Source organism: Bubalus bubalis, chromosome 18 (assembly GCF_019923935.1).
Source record: "Bubalus bubalis isolate 160015118507 breed Murrah chromosome 18, NDDB_SH_1, whole genome shotgun sequence".
Lineage (NCBI taxonomy): Eukaryota > Metazoa > Chordata > Mammalia > Artiodactyla > Bovidae > Bubalus > Bubalus bubalis.
The window spans coordinates 16,353,685-16,371,834 of NC_059174.1; the positions used below are offsets into that span (position 1 = coordinate 16,353,685).

General features: G+C 38.0%; 1 protein-coding gene across 1 annotated transcript in view; it reads left to right on the top strand.

The window, feature by feature from the left end:
- The window catches only part of LONP2 (lon peptidase 2, peroxisomal), an 85,039-nt gene that overhangs the window by 32,351 nt on the left and 34,538 nt on the right, over nucleotides 1-18,150 (top strand). The window contains exons 8-10 of the mRNA XM_006043878.4: nucleotides 127-268; nucleotides 10,404-10,554; nucleotides 15,790-15,916. Of these exons, the coding sequence (XP_006043940.4) occupies nucleotides 127-268; nucleotides 10,404-10,554; nucleotides 15,790-15,916 (420 nt within the window). The remainder of the gene's footprint in view (nucleotides 1-126; nucleotides 269-10,403; nucleotides 10,555-15,789; nucleotides 15,917-18,150) is intronic.

An 18,150-nucleotide genomic window follows, 5' to 3' on the forward strand; every position in this document is an offset into this window, starting at 1 on the left:
ATCTCTTTACTATATTCCTGTGGTAACTAAATGACTTCTTCCTGGTCCAGAGTTTTGATTTCTAAGCGATACTGTGCCTGCCTCCTGCCATCTCTCTGTTGCTGATCTGTGGCTTGCCCTCTGCAGGCGCACCTATGTTGGCAGCATGCCTGGCCGGATAATCAATGGCTTGAAGACTGTAGGGGTAAACAATCCAGTGTTCCTGTTAGATGAAGTGGACAAACTAGGAAAAAGTCTGCAGGGTGATCCTGCAGCAGCTCTGCTTGAGGTAAGATTTACAAGATCTCCATCTTTATTCACACTGGAAGAGTGTGGGTAAGAGTAGATAATCATATTTAGGGAACTTAAACATTCATGTGGATCTTCCAGGTGGTGATAGTGGTAAAGAACCCACCTGCCAATGCAGGAGATAAAAGAAACTTGGGTTCGATCCCTGGATCAGGAAGAACCCCTGGAGGAGGCCGTGGCAACCCACACCAGTACTCTTACCTGGACAGTCCCATGAACAGAGGAGCCTGGTGGGCTACAGTCCATGGGGCTGCAGAGTCAGACATGGCCACAGCGACTTCGCACGCACGCATGCGATACACTGATGTGGGTTTAGTCATGGGAAAATTACTTCAATACAAACTAAAGTCTGAAGCCATTTGATAATTTAAAATGTCTTAGGGATTTTCTTTGTTCTTTTTCTAATAATTTCTCTTGTTTCTTTTTTTCCTTTTTTATCAGTTTAGTTGTTTAGAGAATAGCAATTCTGTAAGATTGTTACAAAAAACAGCAAGCAAGTCTCCTCCCTGGGGTACCTTATTTCTTTTTCTGCACTCTGACCCTCTTACTTTTAGGTCTTTCTTGAGATAGTGTGGCTATATTGCTGTCTTGATTTTAGAGGTTTGGGTGTTATCTGTGGATTCCTTTCTATAGGAGATGAGTTTGCTGCCTATACTTCCAATCTCCCAATATAAATTGTATCCTGATTTTGTTAAGTCATTGTCGAGTGTTTACACTATTACACTTATATAAGCGCTTTTCACAGTTGAACCATGTGAACCATGATCACTCTTCTTTTTCTGTCCTTTGTGTTTTTTTGTGTTTTTAAAAATCTTTTTGAAGTTAATGATTGTCTTGTTTCTTTTGTTTACTTTCACCAACTATCTGATTCTTTTTGGGAGACTTTCAAACACTTTGTGTTTTATCGATTTTGTCTTCCGTAAGCCTCCAATCTAAATTGGTTGTTCCCACCCTGGGCACGGAGCTGTGGTCCGAGGGTCACTCTTCACCTCCCCCATGTTGGTTTTCCTGATTCCTGTAGTCCATGTCTTCCTCTTTTTTGATTTATTCTCTCATTGTCCTGGTGTTAGTCCCTCAGTAGCTTCCTGAGAAAGCCTGAATGTAAACATTTTTCAACTTTGAATATCAGAAAATGTCTTTATGGTTCTCTCGTACTTGATTGGTAGTTTGACTGGGTATAGAATTCCAGGTGGAAATAATTTTCCTGCAAACTTTTAAAGACAATTTCTCCTTTGTTTTCCAGTCTTCATTGTTGCTGTTGATGAAACAAAGCTATTGCGGTTCTGACTTTTGTGACTTGTTATACTGTCTGAAAACTTTTCAGATCTCCACTTTATCCCAGTGTTCTGAAGATTAACTAATCTGCCATGGCATGAGTCTCTTTGTTTCCATTTTTGCTGATGCTTTGAAGACTCTTTGTATTGAAAAATCCTCTCCTTTTATTTCTATAAAAGTTTCTTGAATCTTTTTGTTGGTGATTCTTCTCCTTCATTTTTGGGGAACTCCTATTAATTTGATGTTAGATCTTTTATTTTCTTATCTCTCCTATTACTCACCTTTTTTTTATGGTTTGCTCTACTTCCTCTGAAGACTTCCTCAGCTTTATCTTTTAATCCTTCTCTGAGTTTGTCATTTCAGAGAACCCCCCCCCCTTTTTTTTTAACTTCTCTGCATGCTCTTTTTATAGTATCTTGCTCTTGTTACATAGTTGTAAAATGTCCTTTTATCTCTGTGAGAAAAATACTAATAGATTAAGAAAATTTTTTTCTTTCTTTGCTCTAAAGTTTCATTTGTCTGTTCATTACATATATTTTTTCTGGTCTCTGTCTTTTATATTAGAATCTTTCATTAGATGTCTGACAATTTTGTCTGTTCATATATAAAATTAGTTGATTGGTTGGTCGCTAAGTCCTGTCCAACTCTTGGCAACCCCATGGACTGTAGCCCACCAAGCTCCTAGGTCCATGGGATTTTCCAGGCAAGAATACTGCAATTGGTTGCCATTTCTTTCTCCAGGGGATCATCCCAACCCAGGGATTGAATATGTGTCTTCTGCTTGGCGCATGGATTCTTTACCATTGAGCCACCAGGGAAGCCCCATTCATATTTAATAGGATTTTAAAAAGCTGATTGGAAGCTATAAGCATGTGAGAGAGGGTTTATTGATTATGATTTTCAGGGTAGGTCATCTGACTAATATATTTGATTGGGGAACCTCACGTGTCAATAACTTCGGGTCTTTTTTTAAGGCTGGTCAGATTTCTTAGGGAAGACTCTTCAAGTCTCTTGGCTTGAGAATGAAAGCCCAGCTGCCAACCTCTGGGAGCCAAGCACGGGAAGCATTCAGCATCCTGGATGTATGCACTCACCTGAGCTGTTGATTTCAGTAGAGTATGTACTGTACTCGGCTGTGCCTTGTCACCTGTGCAGGGACCTGCTGATTTATGTTCTTAAGGAAATCCCAGTACTTTACTGGGATAGGGGAAGGGATCTGGCATCTGACTGCTTCTTAAGTTTACTTAACCAGTCCTCCGTATTTTACCAGTTCTGCCCCTCTCTTTACCCTGGTTTATGTAAAATAATATTAATATTCAAATTGGTTTTTAAAACTGAGGGAAAACTTGCTTTGTGAAAGTTTTTTTTTTTTTTTTTTTTGCTTTGAGTTCCCTCTGGCTTCCTGATTCTTTTCTGTTGTTGTAATCTCCTGAGGACAGGATGGACTGGGATGTGTCTTATAAGTAGGGAGACCATAATTTCTGTTCTGCATGGGACACTCCTGGTTATGCCTAACTCTTAATTGCATTCTCTTTTAGTCTTAGAAGTGGGGCCTCTTTGGACAATAAAAAGCACAGTTACCTCACTTTAAAAGCCCCAGGGTTTGGAGATAAGAGTTTTATTTGGTTTGGTTTTGCTTGTTTTTATTCAAAGACAGTTCTCCTTTGTCTCAGTAACTAGTTTACTAATCAGTACTATGAATGATAGAATAATAAACATTATTTAAGATTTCAGTTGTTTCTTAGGTGCTGACTTTAGACTTGAAGACTTGAATTGGAGCATTTTTCAGATAATATAACAGATTCTCTCATTAGACACACACTGTTACCTTGTTGAAAAGAACTTAAGGTGGATTCCCTGATAGATAGATTTTCCCAACAGACTGTCTGTGAGAGTTGTGAAATAAGTCCACCAAAGACAGCTTCACAAGTAGTAGGAGGAGAGGAATAAGCCCCTGTATGTTTGTTTGACTGTATGTTTTAAGTGTTCACCTGGTACTTTGTGGCAATTCAGTAATGTTTGTTGAATTGATGTTTGATGAGGAGTAACTGACATATTGATATTTTCTGACGTAGAACTTGATAGTCACTCTTTTGACAATTGATTTATTAATATTCTAAACTAAAAGTACAAAAACCTCAAATGATACCTTTAAGTAAGTGCCACCCTGGGTTGCGTGCTTATTTCTGAGGTTTAGTGACTGATAGCATCAGTTCCTTATTGACTGTGGTTCTGTAGAGTGAAGCAAGATGCAGATATGGAAGAACCAAGGGATGTCCCTGACATCCTCCTCCCCACCTGCCCAAATCCTGGGTGAGAATTTCTCATGCCTCACAGTGTATTAAAGCAAGAAGAATACATGTAAAAACACTTTGTAAACTGTAAAGCAGAAGTAGATGTTTTTCTGGAATCCCCTTACCTTCTCCATGATCCAGGTGTTGGCAATGTGATCTCTGGTTCCTTTGTCTTTTCTAAACGCAACTTACACATCTGGAAGTTCTTGGTTCATATACTACTGAAACCTAGCTTGAAAGATTTTGAGCATAACCTTGCCAGCAGGCCAAATGAGCACCATTGTGTGGTAGTTTGAACATTCTCTGGCATTGCCCTTCTTTGGGATTGAAATAAAAACTGATCTTTCCAGTCCTGTGGTCACTGCTGAATTTTCCAAATTTGCTGGCATATTTAGTGCAGCACTTTAACTACATCAACTTTTAGATTTGAAATAGCTCAGCTGGAATTCTGTCACCTCCACTAACTGTTCATAGTAATGCTTCTTAATGCCCAGTTGACTTTACACTCCAGGATGTCTGGCTCTAGATGAGTGACCACACTATTGTGGTTATCTGAGTCATTAAGACTTTTTTTGTATAGTTCTTTGGTGTATTCTTGCCACTTTTTCTCAATCTCTTTTGCTTCTATTAGGTCCTTACGTTTCTGTCCTTTATCGTGTCCATCCTTGCATGAAACGTTCCCTTAATGTCTACAATTTTCTTGAAGCGATCTCTAGTTTTTCCCATTCTATTGTCTTCTGCTATTTCTTTGCATTGTTCATTTCTTATCTCTTTTTGCTATTCTTTGGAACTCTGCATTCAGTTAGGCTTATCTTTTCCTTTCTCCCTTGCCTTTCACTTCTCTGTTTTCCTCAGCTATTTATAAAACCTCTTCAGACAATCACTTTGCCTTCTTGGATTTCTTTTTCTCTGGGATGGTTTTGGTCACTGCCTCCTGTACAAGGTTACAAACTTCTGTCAATACTTCTTCAGTCATTCTGCCTACCAGACCTAATAATCCCTTGAATCTATTTATCACCTCCACTGTATAATCATAATGGATTTGATTTAGGTCATAACTGAATGACCGAGTGGTTTTCCCTACTTTCTCCAACTTCAGCCTGAATTTTACAATGAGGAGCTCATGATCTGAGCCACAGTCAGCTCCATGTCTTGTTTTTGCTGACTGTATAGAGCTTCTCCATGTTTGGCTGCAAAGAATATAATCAATCTGCTTCCCTGTCTACACGAAATCCTTTGACTATGTGGATCACAGCAGACTATGGAAAATTCTTAAAGAGATGGAAGTATCAGACCACCTTAACCATTTCCTGAAAAACCTGTATGCAAGTCAAGAAGTGGACGTGGAACAACTGACTGATTCAAAATTGGGAAAGTAGTACAATAAGGCTGTATGTTGTTACCCTGCCTACGTAACTTACATGCAGAGTACATTGTGAGAAATGCTGGGCTGGGTGGAACTGGACGTGGAACAACTGACTGATTCAAAATTGGGAAAGTAGTACAATAAGGCTGTATGTTGTTACCCTGCCTACGTAACTTACATGCAGAGTACATTGTGAGAAATGCTGGGTTGGGTGAATCTCAAGCTGGAATCAAGATTGTCAGGAGAAATATCAAGAACCTCAGATATGCAGATGATACCCTTCTAAAGGCAGAAAGTGAAGAGGAACTGAAGAGCCTCTTGATGAGGGTGAAAGAGGAGACTGAAAAAGCTGGCTTAAAACTCAGCATTCAAAAACTAAGATTATGGCATCCAGTCCCATCACTTTATGGGAAATAGAAGGGGGAAAAGTGGAAGCAGCGACAGATTTTATTTTCTGGGGCTCCAGAATCACTGCGGAAGTTGACTGTAGCCATTAAATTAAAAGATGCTTGCTTCTTGGAAGAAAAGCTGCAACAAACCTAAACAGCTTATTAAAAAGCAGAGATATCACTTTACCAACAAAGGTCCATGTAGTCAAAGCTATGTTTTTTCCAGTAGTCATGTACAGATGTGAGAGCTGGAACATAAAGAAGGCCAAGTGCCAAAGAATTGATATTTTCAAATTGTGGTTCTGGATAAGACTTGGGACTCCCTTGGACAGCAAGGAGATCACACCAGTCAATCCTAAAGGAAATCAACCCTAAATATTAATTGGAAGGACTGGTGCCTAAACTGAAGCTCCAATACTTTCATAATGAGCCAACTCATTGGAAAAGACCCTGATGGTGGGAAAGATTGAAGGCCGAAAGAGAAGGGGATGACAGGAAATGGGATGGTTGGATGGCATCACCAACTCAATGAACAAAGAGTTTGAGCAAACTCAGGGAGATAGTCAAGGACAGGGAATGCTGGCATGCTGGAGTCCACAGGGTTGCAAAGAGGCACAACTTCACTACTGAACAACAACAGCAAAGTGTGCTAAAGCTGCCATAGCAAAATACCATGGACTGGATTTCTTTTAAAAAAAAAAAGCAAACATATGTATTTTCTCATAGTTCTAAAGTTTGAAGTCTAAAATCAAGGTGTTGGCAGGTTTGATTTTTCCTGAGGTCTCTGACTTGCGCTGCCTTCTCACTGTGTTGTCAGATGACCTTTTCTCTGTGCTCATGCATGCCTCATCTCTTCCTCTCTTACAAGGACACCAGTCATATTGGATAAGAGACCCACCCTTAATGGCCTTTTCTAACCTTAATTACCTCCTTAAAGACCCTTTTTCCAATTATACACTGAGGGGATACGAGTCAATCTATAACTAAAGATAAATACGCAACATAAACATAACATATATGTGCTGTCACATACAGAATACATTTTTAAAGGTTAAACAGTTATTTTTGGTGAAAATGATGTATTTTAATTAGGTAATTGTTTTTATTTTATTTTGTACTGTGGCTGTCAAAGCTCATTCCAGAAATAAGTTGTCAACTCCTGTTATTTCCTTACTGTTCACATTTTTGCCTCTTATTATCTTTAATGATATTTTGCAGAAATCTTTTTAAACACTCCATTCATCCATTTATATTCTGTAAAAATACTGAATCAGGAAAGCATGGACTGCAGTTGTACCGTCATCACAATTAAAGCAGATGAGTGAGGACTCCCACATCAGCCCATTATGTTACGGGATTTCTACTCTTCTCTTAGAATATCTCATATGTGTGTGATGTGTATGTCAAGTGAGGGCATTACTTCTTGTAGTAAATATTTTAAAACCTAATTTCTTTCTGGTATTTATAGACACATAAAGATGAATATATGTACTCATATTTTCTACTTGCACTTCAGGGGGCTTTTCTAAACATTCCACTTTGATGAGCCCTGGTCTAGACAAAATACAGATGGAGTCACAATTGGACAGTGGCTTCACAGGCATGCATGTTGTTACCCGTTGTATCCTGCATGTTGCTACATGTATCCTGTGTAGTCAAATACTTTTGAAACCTTTTAAAGAAGTCATAATTATGTGTGAAAATTCTGCAGGTGTTATCCTAATAATGTTCTGTCATTTTTTATTGCACAGAGGAGTCTAAGGCTTTTCAGTCTGTAGTGTTGAGTCTTCTGGAATATTTTTTTGGTTACTTCTTTAATTACATTTGCTGAGACCTCTTCTTTAGTTACATCAATTAGGTATGAATTGGATATTGTTATTTTTTTCCATATCTTTCCTCTACATAGCCTTACTGCCTTCATTTTCTATGTTCTGGACATTTTTCTCAGCTTAGTCATTATCACTGATTTAATTTCTATAGTATTTGTGTGTGGCTTCCAGAGTTGATTTTAGTTATTTTACTGTACTTTATTTTTTACTTTTGTTGTGAAAAAATATAACTAACAAAAGTTGAGAAAATAGTATGCTGCTGCTAAGTCGCGTCAGTTGTGTCTGACTCTGCGACCCCATAGACGGCAGCCCACCAGGCTCCCCCGTCCCTGGGATTCTCCAGGCAAGAACACCGGAGTGGGTTGTCATTTCCTTCTCCAATGCATGAAAGTGAAAAGTGAAAGTGAAGTCGCTCAGTCGTGTCTGACTCTTAGTGACCCCATGGACTGCAGCCTACCAGGCTCCTCCATCCATGGGATTTCCCAGGCAAGAGTACTGGAGTGGGGTGCCATTGCCTTCTCCGGAGAAAATAGTATAATTAACCATAAAATTTGTCACTCGCCTTAACAACTGCCATCTCATGGCCAGTGTTGTTGTTTTTTTTGGCTGTGCTGGGTCTTTGTTGTGGCACGCAGGCTCACTTGGGCTCTAGAGTGTGCAGGCCCAGTAATTGCATTGCTTAGTTGCCCCACAGCATGTGGGATCTTAGTTCCTCGACCAGGGATTGAACCTGTGACCCCTGCATTGGATGGCGGACTCTTAACCACTGGATTGCTAGGGAAGTCCCTCATGGCCAATCTTGTCTGTTCCTACCCATTCTCCTTCATCCCATTCTTACTTATTTTGAATCAAATTCCAGACGTCATATCTTTTCATAAATACTTTAGCATCTACCCCTAAAAGATACAGACTTTTAAAAAGTATCACCATACTATTAATATCATACTTAGAGATGATAGTTGCCTCATCATGTATAATATGTGGAGTATATTCCTGGGTTACCTAACAAATATCTGTAGTTCTTCTCTTGCCAGAAACAGTTACTGAAGAACAGTTCTTGGCATACACCCCTTGCCATAGTTAAATCACTGTGCTGACTTCACATCCCTGAGAATACAATGTCATATCACAGCTATTTCCATTCCCAGTCATTCTGCATAAGTAGGAATTATAGTTTGGGGTTTACATAGAGATAACTTTTAATGAGAAGAGAGAAAAAACAGTTCTGGTCATCCTGAAATCTGCTCCTTTTTGTGGGTGAGTTGGGCCATGGAAGCCCTCACTCCAAGGCTTGGGGAAGAAGCAGAGGTTTGATAGCTGAAAAATTCTCACTATAAAATGTGTCACTCCCTGGATTCAACAGTTTACCTTAAGGTTTCATCAGAGTAATGGTTCCTAGAAACGCTTCTTATCTGGCATTCTAATGATCATTATTATTTTTGATGTTGTTCAAACTCTACATTTTTTTTTTGTATTTTCCTAATAAAAGATGGAGGTATGCAAATTGAGCATCACTGATTTTCTCCCCTCCTAACCTAGGTGTCCAGTAATATACTTTAAAAAGACCTCATTCATAATCCAGAAAACATTGCTTTATTGATTTTCCTACTTTTAAAAAAACTTAGTGTCTTAAAATTTTAAGGGAAAAAAATTATTTCTCTTGGATGGCAACATATCCAACATGTATGTATTAAATTTAATTACAGCCATTAAATGAGAGATTTTTACTTAACTAGCCAGTCAGTTTAACTAAGATTGCCATACATAGATGAGCAATTTTCAGATCATTGGTAGACAGTAATATTACACTTAGCCAGTTTATACTGAACATAATTAGAATTGTCTTTGACTTGACATTGAAGATTATTTTAAGTCTTGTGAAAATATAAATAGTAGAACTCCCTAGGAATCGTATTCTAGATACACACTGAGTTACCAGTAACAATGACTATTTAACAAAATTCAAGAGTTTTCAAGAAAAGGGCTTCGAATTAAGACTAACTTGTGGGTACGTTTAAAAATAAGTAAAACTTTAGAAAGGGAATCAGAAGCAAGGAAAAGCTGGTTATATAGTAAAATTGTGATTGATTTAAGTATTTAAGTCATTTTACTTCCTTTTTGACTGTGCATGTTAACCCTGTTTATATCTGTACTAATCCAGTCTAAGCGAAAGTGTTAAGATTTTGAAGTTTAAAACGTGGAAGCCACGTGTTGTCTTCTTTAAAGTCCAGTGTAGGCCTCTCCCCTGTGAGTGCCTACGACTTGGAGCATTTGAACAGTGATCTGAGAAGATATAGTCTCCTTAGTATACAGTTATTCAACATTTTAAGAATCTAATTAGTAAATATCTAATTTATTCAATTAAAATATTTTCAAGGGATAGTAATACTTTGCTCATTATAAACAGGAAGATTTTGCTTTTTAAAAAACCATCAGGAACATTCTCTGGTGGTTCAGTCTTTAGGACTCCGTGTTTCCAACTGCAGAGGGCATGGGTTCAATTCCTGCTCAGGGAACTAGATCCTACTTACCATGATGAGCCAAAAGAAGAAAAACTGTTAAAGACTTTCTGATAATGTTTGAGAAGGAACATACTAATTATTATTTTACCTATTACCTTAGAATTTCAAAATACCATACACATTTACTTTATATTCTCATAGCAGTTAAGAGAGGGTGTGTTACCAGGAGGTAAACTGGTTCTGCGGGATTGGTGACTTATTTGTGGCCACATAGTGAGTCATTAATAGATTTTGAGAACAAAGTTTGAATGGTTAATTTTTGCTTGTTTGTGCATTTATATGTTTAAAAGAATTTTAACACTGAACATGTTTCCCATTTTTAATGTTATCCCATATTTCCCGAACTCTGTATTGAGCAGAAGTATCATCGTGTGTTTTAATTCATACGGTTTTCTGTTGGAACTACTGCATCTGTTTCAGTGTTTATTGTTCTCCCACAGGTGTTGGATCCTGAACAAAACCACAACTTCACAGATCATTATCTAAATGTTGCCTTTGACCTTTCCCAAGTTCTTTTTATTGCTACTGCCAATACCACTGCTACTATTCCACCTGCCTTGTTGGACAGAATGGAGATCATTCAGGTGCCAGGTACTTGCTTTGTAAACAAAAGTCATTACTTTGTTAAATAAAAGGCTATTTGTTGCTTTTCTGAGCAGAATTCTTTAAAACTGGTCGAGCTATGGAATTTTGAGTAAAAAATTGATTTGCCAGTGTTGATCAGAAGTTCTGAATCTGGCATATAAACCAGCTTTTATATAGATTCAACATCTATAAAATAAACATGACAGATAAGAGTGTGTTTATGTTCTATACAATATACATTGTATGTTCTGTAACACTTTCAGATTCAACTTAGCATTGAAAACTGATTATTTTTATGGAAAATAAGATATTCTTCTTTGAAGCAGTTTCTAAAATTATAGATAAAATAATTTACTTTTTCAAAGTATATGTCTAAAAACCAAAAATAGATCTCATTGTTAGTGTAGCTTCCTATCAGATTTGGAAGTTTTTACTATCTCTTAGAAAATCTAATCATTTATTCTCATTAGGGAGTAGATCCTAAAACTTCTCTTTATTACATCTGGCCTCATTTTTATATAAAATTACAGAGTGCTTTCAAATTCTTCTTTTTAGTTGAATCTGTCAAGTACTTATTTATATATATATATATATATATATATATATATATTTTAACCATGCCTTCTTCACAGGACTGTGTTTTTTAAAAAGTCCTTTAGTTGTGTGTGTGTTCAGTCGCTCAGTCACGTCCCTTTTTGTGGCCCCATGGACTGTAGCCCACCAGGCTCCTTTGCCCATGGAATTTTCCAGGCAGGAATACTGGAGTGGGGTGCTGTTTCCTACTCCAGGGGATCTTCCTGACCCAGTGATAGAACCTGTGTCTCTGTGTTTCCTGCTTTGGCAGGTGGATTCTTTTCCACTGTTGCCGCCTGTGAATCCCCTTTTAGTTACTAACACTAAATAAATCCCAGTGTTTTCACCTTATTTAAATTGTCCAGAATTACTTCTCCCTAGAAAAGATCAAATGTCAGTGGGTATCTTTTAAAATAAAAATAGATAAAAATAAATATAATCTGAATATATATTTCATATTAAACTGAAATATATTTTTACTCTCAAGTAAATGATAATTCGATTTCTTAGTTATCTGTGAGCCCTACAGGATCCTGTAGTTTTAAAATATGGTGGAGTATTTTAAAATTGCTTTGTGCTTATTTATAAGACTAAAATAAATAAGTAATGAGACCCAGTTGCATGGAAACTCCAAATTAAGGCAGAAATCCATAAGATATATTAACATATTCACGAAGTGAGATAATCAGGGCAGCTGCTGCAGAGGTGGACACTGATGCCACCTTCTTCTCAGGTTTGGTTATCTTATCTTTTAGCTCTTCTGGTGGTTTTTAATCTCCTTTTTATACCAAAAGATAGATTCCTGTCCATTCATCTTTTTAATTTTTGCTTGTTAAATGGAACGGGGGCAATCATTATAGAGGACACTCATCTTACAGGACTTAAAGAGAAAGTAAATTGTTACTTATTGAGACTTTTAAGTAGATAAGACCATAAAGTATTTTAAATATATAAATTATCGGTGTAATTCCAACATGTAAGGAAAAAACTCTTATAGGGACATCTTAGTTTCTGTTTTCTTTGTTGCTAAAATTTACAATTGGACTTCTGGAAATAGCCCCTTTGCAGTTCTTCCCTTGAAGTCTTAATAGAAGCCTCTGTTGTTACTAAGTTTTTTTCAATTATGCAGCAAATTATGCTAAAGAAAAAGGATGGCTTTATTTTTCTTTTAAATAATAAAATAAAACTTGCATTTAAATTGAGATTTAAATTAAATCTTTATCTTAATGAAAGTGAGATTTTTTTTCTCTTTAAGAAAGATACCATTTTATTTATTTATTTATTTATTTTTACCTCTAAGTTGATTTATTTTCTTTTTTTTTTTTAATTTTATTTTATTTTTTAACTTTACAATATTGTATTGGTTTACTGAAAGAGAAACTCCCCAGGTCAGTAGGTGCCCAATATGCTACTGGAGATCAGTGGAGAAATAACTCCAGAAAGAATGAAGGGATGGAGCCAAAGCAAAAAGAATACCCAGCTGTGGATGTGACTGGTGATAGAAGCAAGGTCCGATGCTGTAAAGAACAATATTGCATAGGGACCTGGAATGTCAGGTCCTTGAATCAAGGCAAATTGGAAGTGGTCAAACAAGAGATGGCAAGAGTACATGTCGACATTCTAGGAATCAGTGAACTGAAATGGACTGGAATGGGTGAATTTAACTCAGATGACCATTATATCTACTACTGCAGGCAGGAATCCCTCAGAAGAAATGGAGTGGCCATCATGGTCAACAAAAGAGTCCGAAATGCAGTACTTGGATGCAATCTCAAAAACGACAGAATGATCTCTGTTCATTTCCAGGGCACACCATTCAATATCACAGTAATCCAAGTCTATGCGCCAACCAGTAACGCTGAAGAAGCTGAAGTTGAACGGTTCTATGAAGACCTACAAGACCTTTTAGAACTAACACCCAAAAAAGATGTCCTTTTCATTATAGGAGACTGGAATGCAAAAGTAGGAAGTCAAGAAACACCTGGAGTAACAGGCAAATTTGGCCTTGGAATACAGAATGAAGCAGCGCAAAGACTAATAGAGTTTTGCCAAGAAAATGCACTGGTCATAGCAAACACCCTCTTCCAACAACACAAGAGAAGACTCTATACATGGACATCACCAGATGGTCAACACCGAAATCAGATTGATTATATTCCTTGCAGCCAAAGATGGAGAAGCTCTATACAGTCAACAAAAACAAGACCGGGAGCTGACTGTGGCTCAGACCATGAACTCCTTATTGCCAAATTCAGACTGACATTGAAGAAAGTAGGGAAAACCACTAGACCATTCAGGTATGACCTAAATCAAATCCCTTATGATTATACAGTGGAAGTGACAAATAGATTTAAGGGCCTAGATCTGATAGATAGAGTGCCTGATGAGCTATGGAATGAGGTTCATGACATTGTACAGGAGACAGGGATCAAGACCATCCCCATGGAAAAGAAGTGCAAAAAACCAAAATGGCTGCCCGGGGAGGCCTTACAAATAGCTGTGAAAAGAAGAGAAGCAAAAAGCAAAGGAGAAAAGGAAAGATACAAACATCTGAATGCAGAGTGCCAAAGAATAGCAAGAAGAGATAAGAAAGCCTTCCTCAACGATCAATGCAAAGAAATAGAGGAAAACAACAGAATGGGAAAGACTAGGGATCTCTTCAATAAAATCAGAGATACCAAAGGAACATTTCATGCAAAGATGGGCTCGATAAAGGACAGAAATGGTATGGACCTAACAGAAGCAGAATATATTAAGAAGAGATGGCAAGAATACACAGAAGAACTGTACAAAAAAGAGCTTCACGACCCAGATGATCACAATGGTGTGATCACTGACCTAGAGCCAGACATCCTGGAATATGAAGTCAAGTGGGCCTTAGAAAGCATCACTACGAACAAAGCTAGTGGAGGTGATGGAATTCCAGTTGAGCTATTACAGATCCTGAAAGATGACGCTGTGAAAGTGCTGTACTCAATATGCCAGCAAATTTGGAAAACTCAGCACTGGCCACAGGACTGGAAAAGGCCAGTTTTCATTCCAATCCCAAAGAAAGGCAATGCCAAAGAATGTTCAAACTACTGCACAATTGCACTCATCTCACACACTAGTAAAGTAATGCTCAAAATTCTCCAAGCCAGGCTTCAGCAATATGTGAACCGTGAACTTCCTGATGTTCAAGCTGGTTTTAGAAAAGGCAGAGGAACCAGAGATCAAATTGCCAACATCCACTGGATGGATCATGGAAAAAGCAAGAGAGTTCCAGAAAAGCATCTATTTCTGCTTTATTGACTATGCCAAAGCCTTTGAGTGTGTGGATCACAATAAACTGTGGACAATTCTGAAAGAGATGGGAATACCAGACCACCTGATCTGCCTCTTGAGAAATTTGTATGCAGGTCAGGAAGCAACAGTTAGAACTGGACATGGAACAACAGACTAGTTCCAAATAGGAAAAGGAATTCGTCAAGGCTGTATATTGTCACCCTGTTTATTTAACTTCTATGCAGAGTACATCATGAGAAACGCTGGACTGGAAGAAGCCAAAGCTGGAATCAAGATTTTTGGGAGAAATATCAATAACCTCAGATATGCAGATGACACCACCCTTATGGCAGAAAATGAAGAAGATCTAAAGAGCCTCTTGATGAAAGTGAAAGTGGAGAGTGAAGAAGTTGGCTTAAAGCTCAACATTCAGAAAACGAAGATCATGGCATCTGGTCCCATCACTTCATGGGAAATAGATGGGGAAACAGTGGAAACAGTGTCAGACTTTCTTTTTTGGGGCTCCAAAATCACTACAGATGGTGACTGCAGCCATGAAATTAAAAGACGCTTATTCCTTGGAAGGAAAGTTATGACCAACCCAGATAGCATATTCAAAAGCAGAGACATTACTTTGCCAACAAAGGTTCGTGTAGTCAAGGCTATGGTTTTTCCTGTAGTCATGTATGGATGTGAGAGTTGGACTGTGAAGAAGGCTGAGCGCCGAAGAATTGATGCTTTTGAACTGTGGTGTTGGATAAGACTCTTGAGAGTCCCTTGGACTGCAAGGAGATCCAACCAGTCCATTCTGAAGGAGATCAGCCCTGGGATTTCTTTGGAAGGAATGATGCTAAAGCTGAAACTCCAGTACTTTGGCCACCTCATGCGAAGAGTTGACTCATTGGAGAAGACTCTGATGCTGGGAGGGATTGGGGGCAGGAGGAGAAGGGGACGACAGAGGATGAGATGGCTGGATGGCATCGCTGACTCGATGGATGTGAGTCTGGGTGAACTCCGGGAGTTGGTGATGGACAGGGAGGCCTGGTGTGCTGCGATTCATGGGGTTGCAAAGAGTCGGAACTGACTGAGCGACTGATGTGATCTGATTGGTTTTGCCATATATCAAAATGAATCCACCACAGGTATACACGTGAGAGATGCCATTTTAATCAAAAGACTTTCAAACACTGTGCTTATTTAGTAAGTGCCTGTTTTGTTTGTGAAAAAGTTGGAAATTTTAACAGTTACTGATTGGCAATTAGATTTTATTCTAGTCTTAGTCGAAGTCATACTTAAATCCATTCTAAATCCAAGACCCATTGCACCTGTGTTGGATTTATTAATGAAGCCTGGGACTATGGAAGCCAAGTGAATAATCATAAAGCACGATGACTTCTTTTCCAGGGTATACACAAGAGGAGAAGATAGAGATTGCCCACAGGCACTTGATCCCTAAGCAGCTGGAACAGCATGGGCTGACTCCTCAGCAGATTCAGATCCCTCAGGTTACTACTCTTGACATCATCACCAGGTTAGTCAGCCATCCTGGGGCTTCAGTAATGTTCAGATCTGAAAAGGAGATTCCTATTTCACTGGCAACTCACAGCATCCATTTCCCTCTCCAGCAGATTCCCAGCAAGCATTTCCATAACTGTTGATTTACACAGGGGTCTGTATTAGGCAGAAAGTCACAGGGAAAGCCTTTAAAGTATCTTCATAGCTAACTAAGGACTTTAGTGGAGCCAGAATCTCAGCTTTTCTACAGTAGCGATGTAAGGGATTAATTTGATAAATTAATAGCCAAATACATAGAGAATACCAAGACACCTTTTTATATCCCAGAACCTTGAAAGTTGAAGTCTCCTAAGAAGTGAGATGGTCCTTTCAGACGTCTGTTATAAGTTGTTCAGATTTTCTTTTCCTCTCTTTGAGAGATTTTTTAAAATCCTTAGTGTTTTTATCTTTGGAATTAACGCCAGAACAACAGAGAAGGTATTTTCCCAAGTTAGCTACCAAGTGGTTAAGCCTGTAGCAAGCAGCACATAAATTATCTGAGTTGAGTACTGCTGAGTCTAATTTATGGATTGTATGTTTGAATGGAAAATGTATCCTGTTGAGAATTTCTATCTACAATAGCCTCTCACAGTTTTCCTGGCTCAGCATTGCAGGTCTGTTGCATCATCTGGCAAATAGTGTCAGGCTGCCAGGACTCCTCATGCAGCCCCAGCCCAGTAACCGCAGTTTTTTCAAGAGAAGTGAAGTCTCCCTCTGTTTTTTGTTTTTTGTTTTTTTTCCTCCCTCTGTTTTGAACTTTGACTTAGAGCTTGGCTAGTCGGACTGCTTTTTGATCTAATCCAGCCTTCTTATGAAAGTCTATTTGGAAGTCTGTTTAAATTTACTTATGAAACAGTAAGACTCAATCTGACCTGGGAGTTCCTTTTCTTAACTTGTGATTTACTATGTGGATAATGCCAGGGGAAATAAAGTAGGTGATTTCTGGGCCAGAGTCTTCCAAAAATATCATTATTCCAGATAATACGCCTGATGTTTCTGGGTAACTTTTCAACAAGTAACTTACTTAACCTTTTTTGATTGCTTCCCCATCTGTAAAATATGAATATAGAGAAAAATATCCATTCATAGCTTATCTGGATATAAATACTAATGACTCAAAGAGTAATCACTATTTGTATTTGCCAGTTGTTGCCTGGAGAACTATTTCTTTTTTATATACTTGTTAGCTCAAAACATCAGCTGTTAAAAGCTGTGAACATTAGGAAATTTCTCTGAGCAATTTTATTATTCATAGATACAGCACAGGTATTTACTACTACAGGCAAGTTTTGGGTAGGTAATGAGTTACCCAAATTAGGACATAGTTTTTTCATTTTTTCCTGTGTTGTAGTCATAGACCCGTAGTGTTTAGGAGGAGTGGAAGGAGTCTTAGTAGTCATCTAGTTTTCTTCTTCAGGCTAAATATTCCTATTCTCCTTACCATTCCTCTTGACCCACTTTCAAGACTTTTCACCTTCCCAATTAGTCTTCTTCTGAATGATTCCTCTGATATCAGTGTTTCTTTTAAAATAAACACCCAGAGTAGAACTCAGTATGTCTGATGTAGCCTAAACAGTTCATAGTATAAGAAGACCACTGTGGGGAAGGAAATGGCAACCCACTCCAGTATTCTTGCCTGGGAAATCCCATGGACAGAGGAGCCTGGCAGGCCATGGGATCACAAAGAGTTGGACATGACTTAGCAGCTAAACAGTGATAAGGAATTAAAAAAAAAAGACCACTAGTCTTATTCTATTATTATTTTATGACTGTATCTCAGAGTCTTAGCTTTTTTAGGTTATCTTCTTGCCTCTTGTAAATATAGTTACTGACACCTTAGTTCTTTTTCATATGAATTTCTTACTCACTTGATCTGTCTCATTCCATATTTATAGGGTTGAATTTTTTAAAGCCCAAATGTAGAAGTTTACAATTATACATTTTTTAATATCCATGTTAGTTTCAGCTACCATTGCAGCAAATTGATCTTTTTTTTTCATCTTGATTATCATCCAGTGCATTAGTTTTATGTCCTCTGAAAATTAGCAGCTTCATGATCATTTAGTTGTGGGTGGGAAACATTAACCAATTCTTACTTGACATTGGTGCTTCTTCCTCTTTTGGTTTAAAAATGCTAAACCAAACCAGTGGTTGATAATGTCTACTTTCCTCTAGTCGAGGTTAATATTATACTGTCTGCCTTAGTTCCTA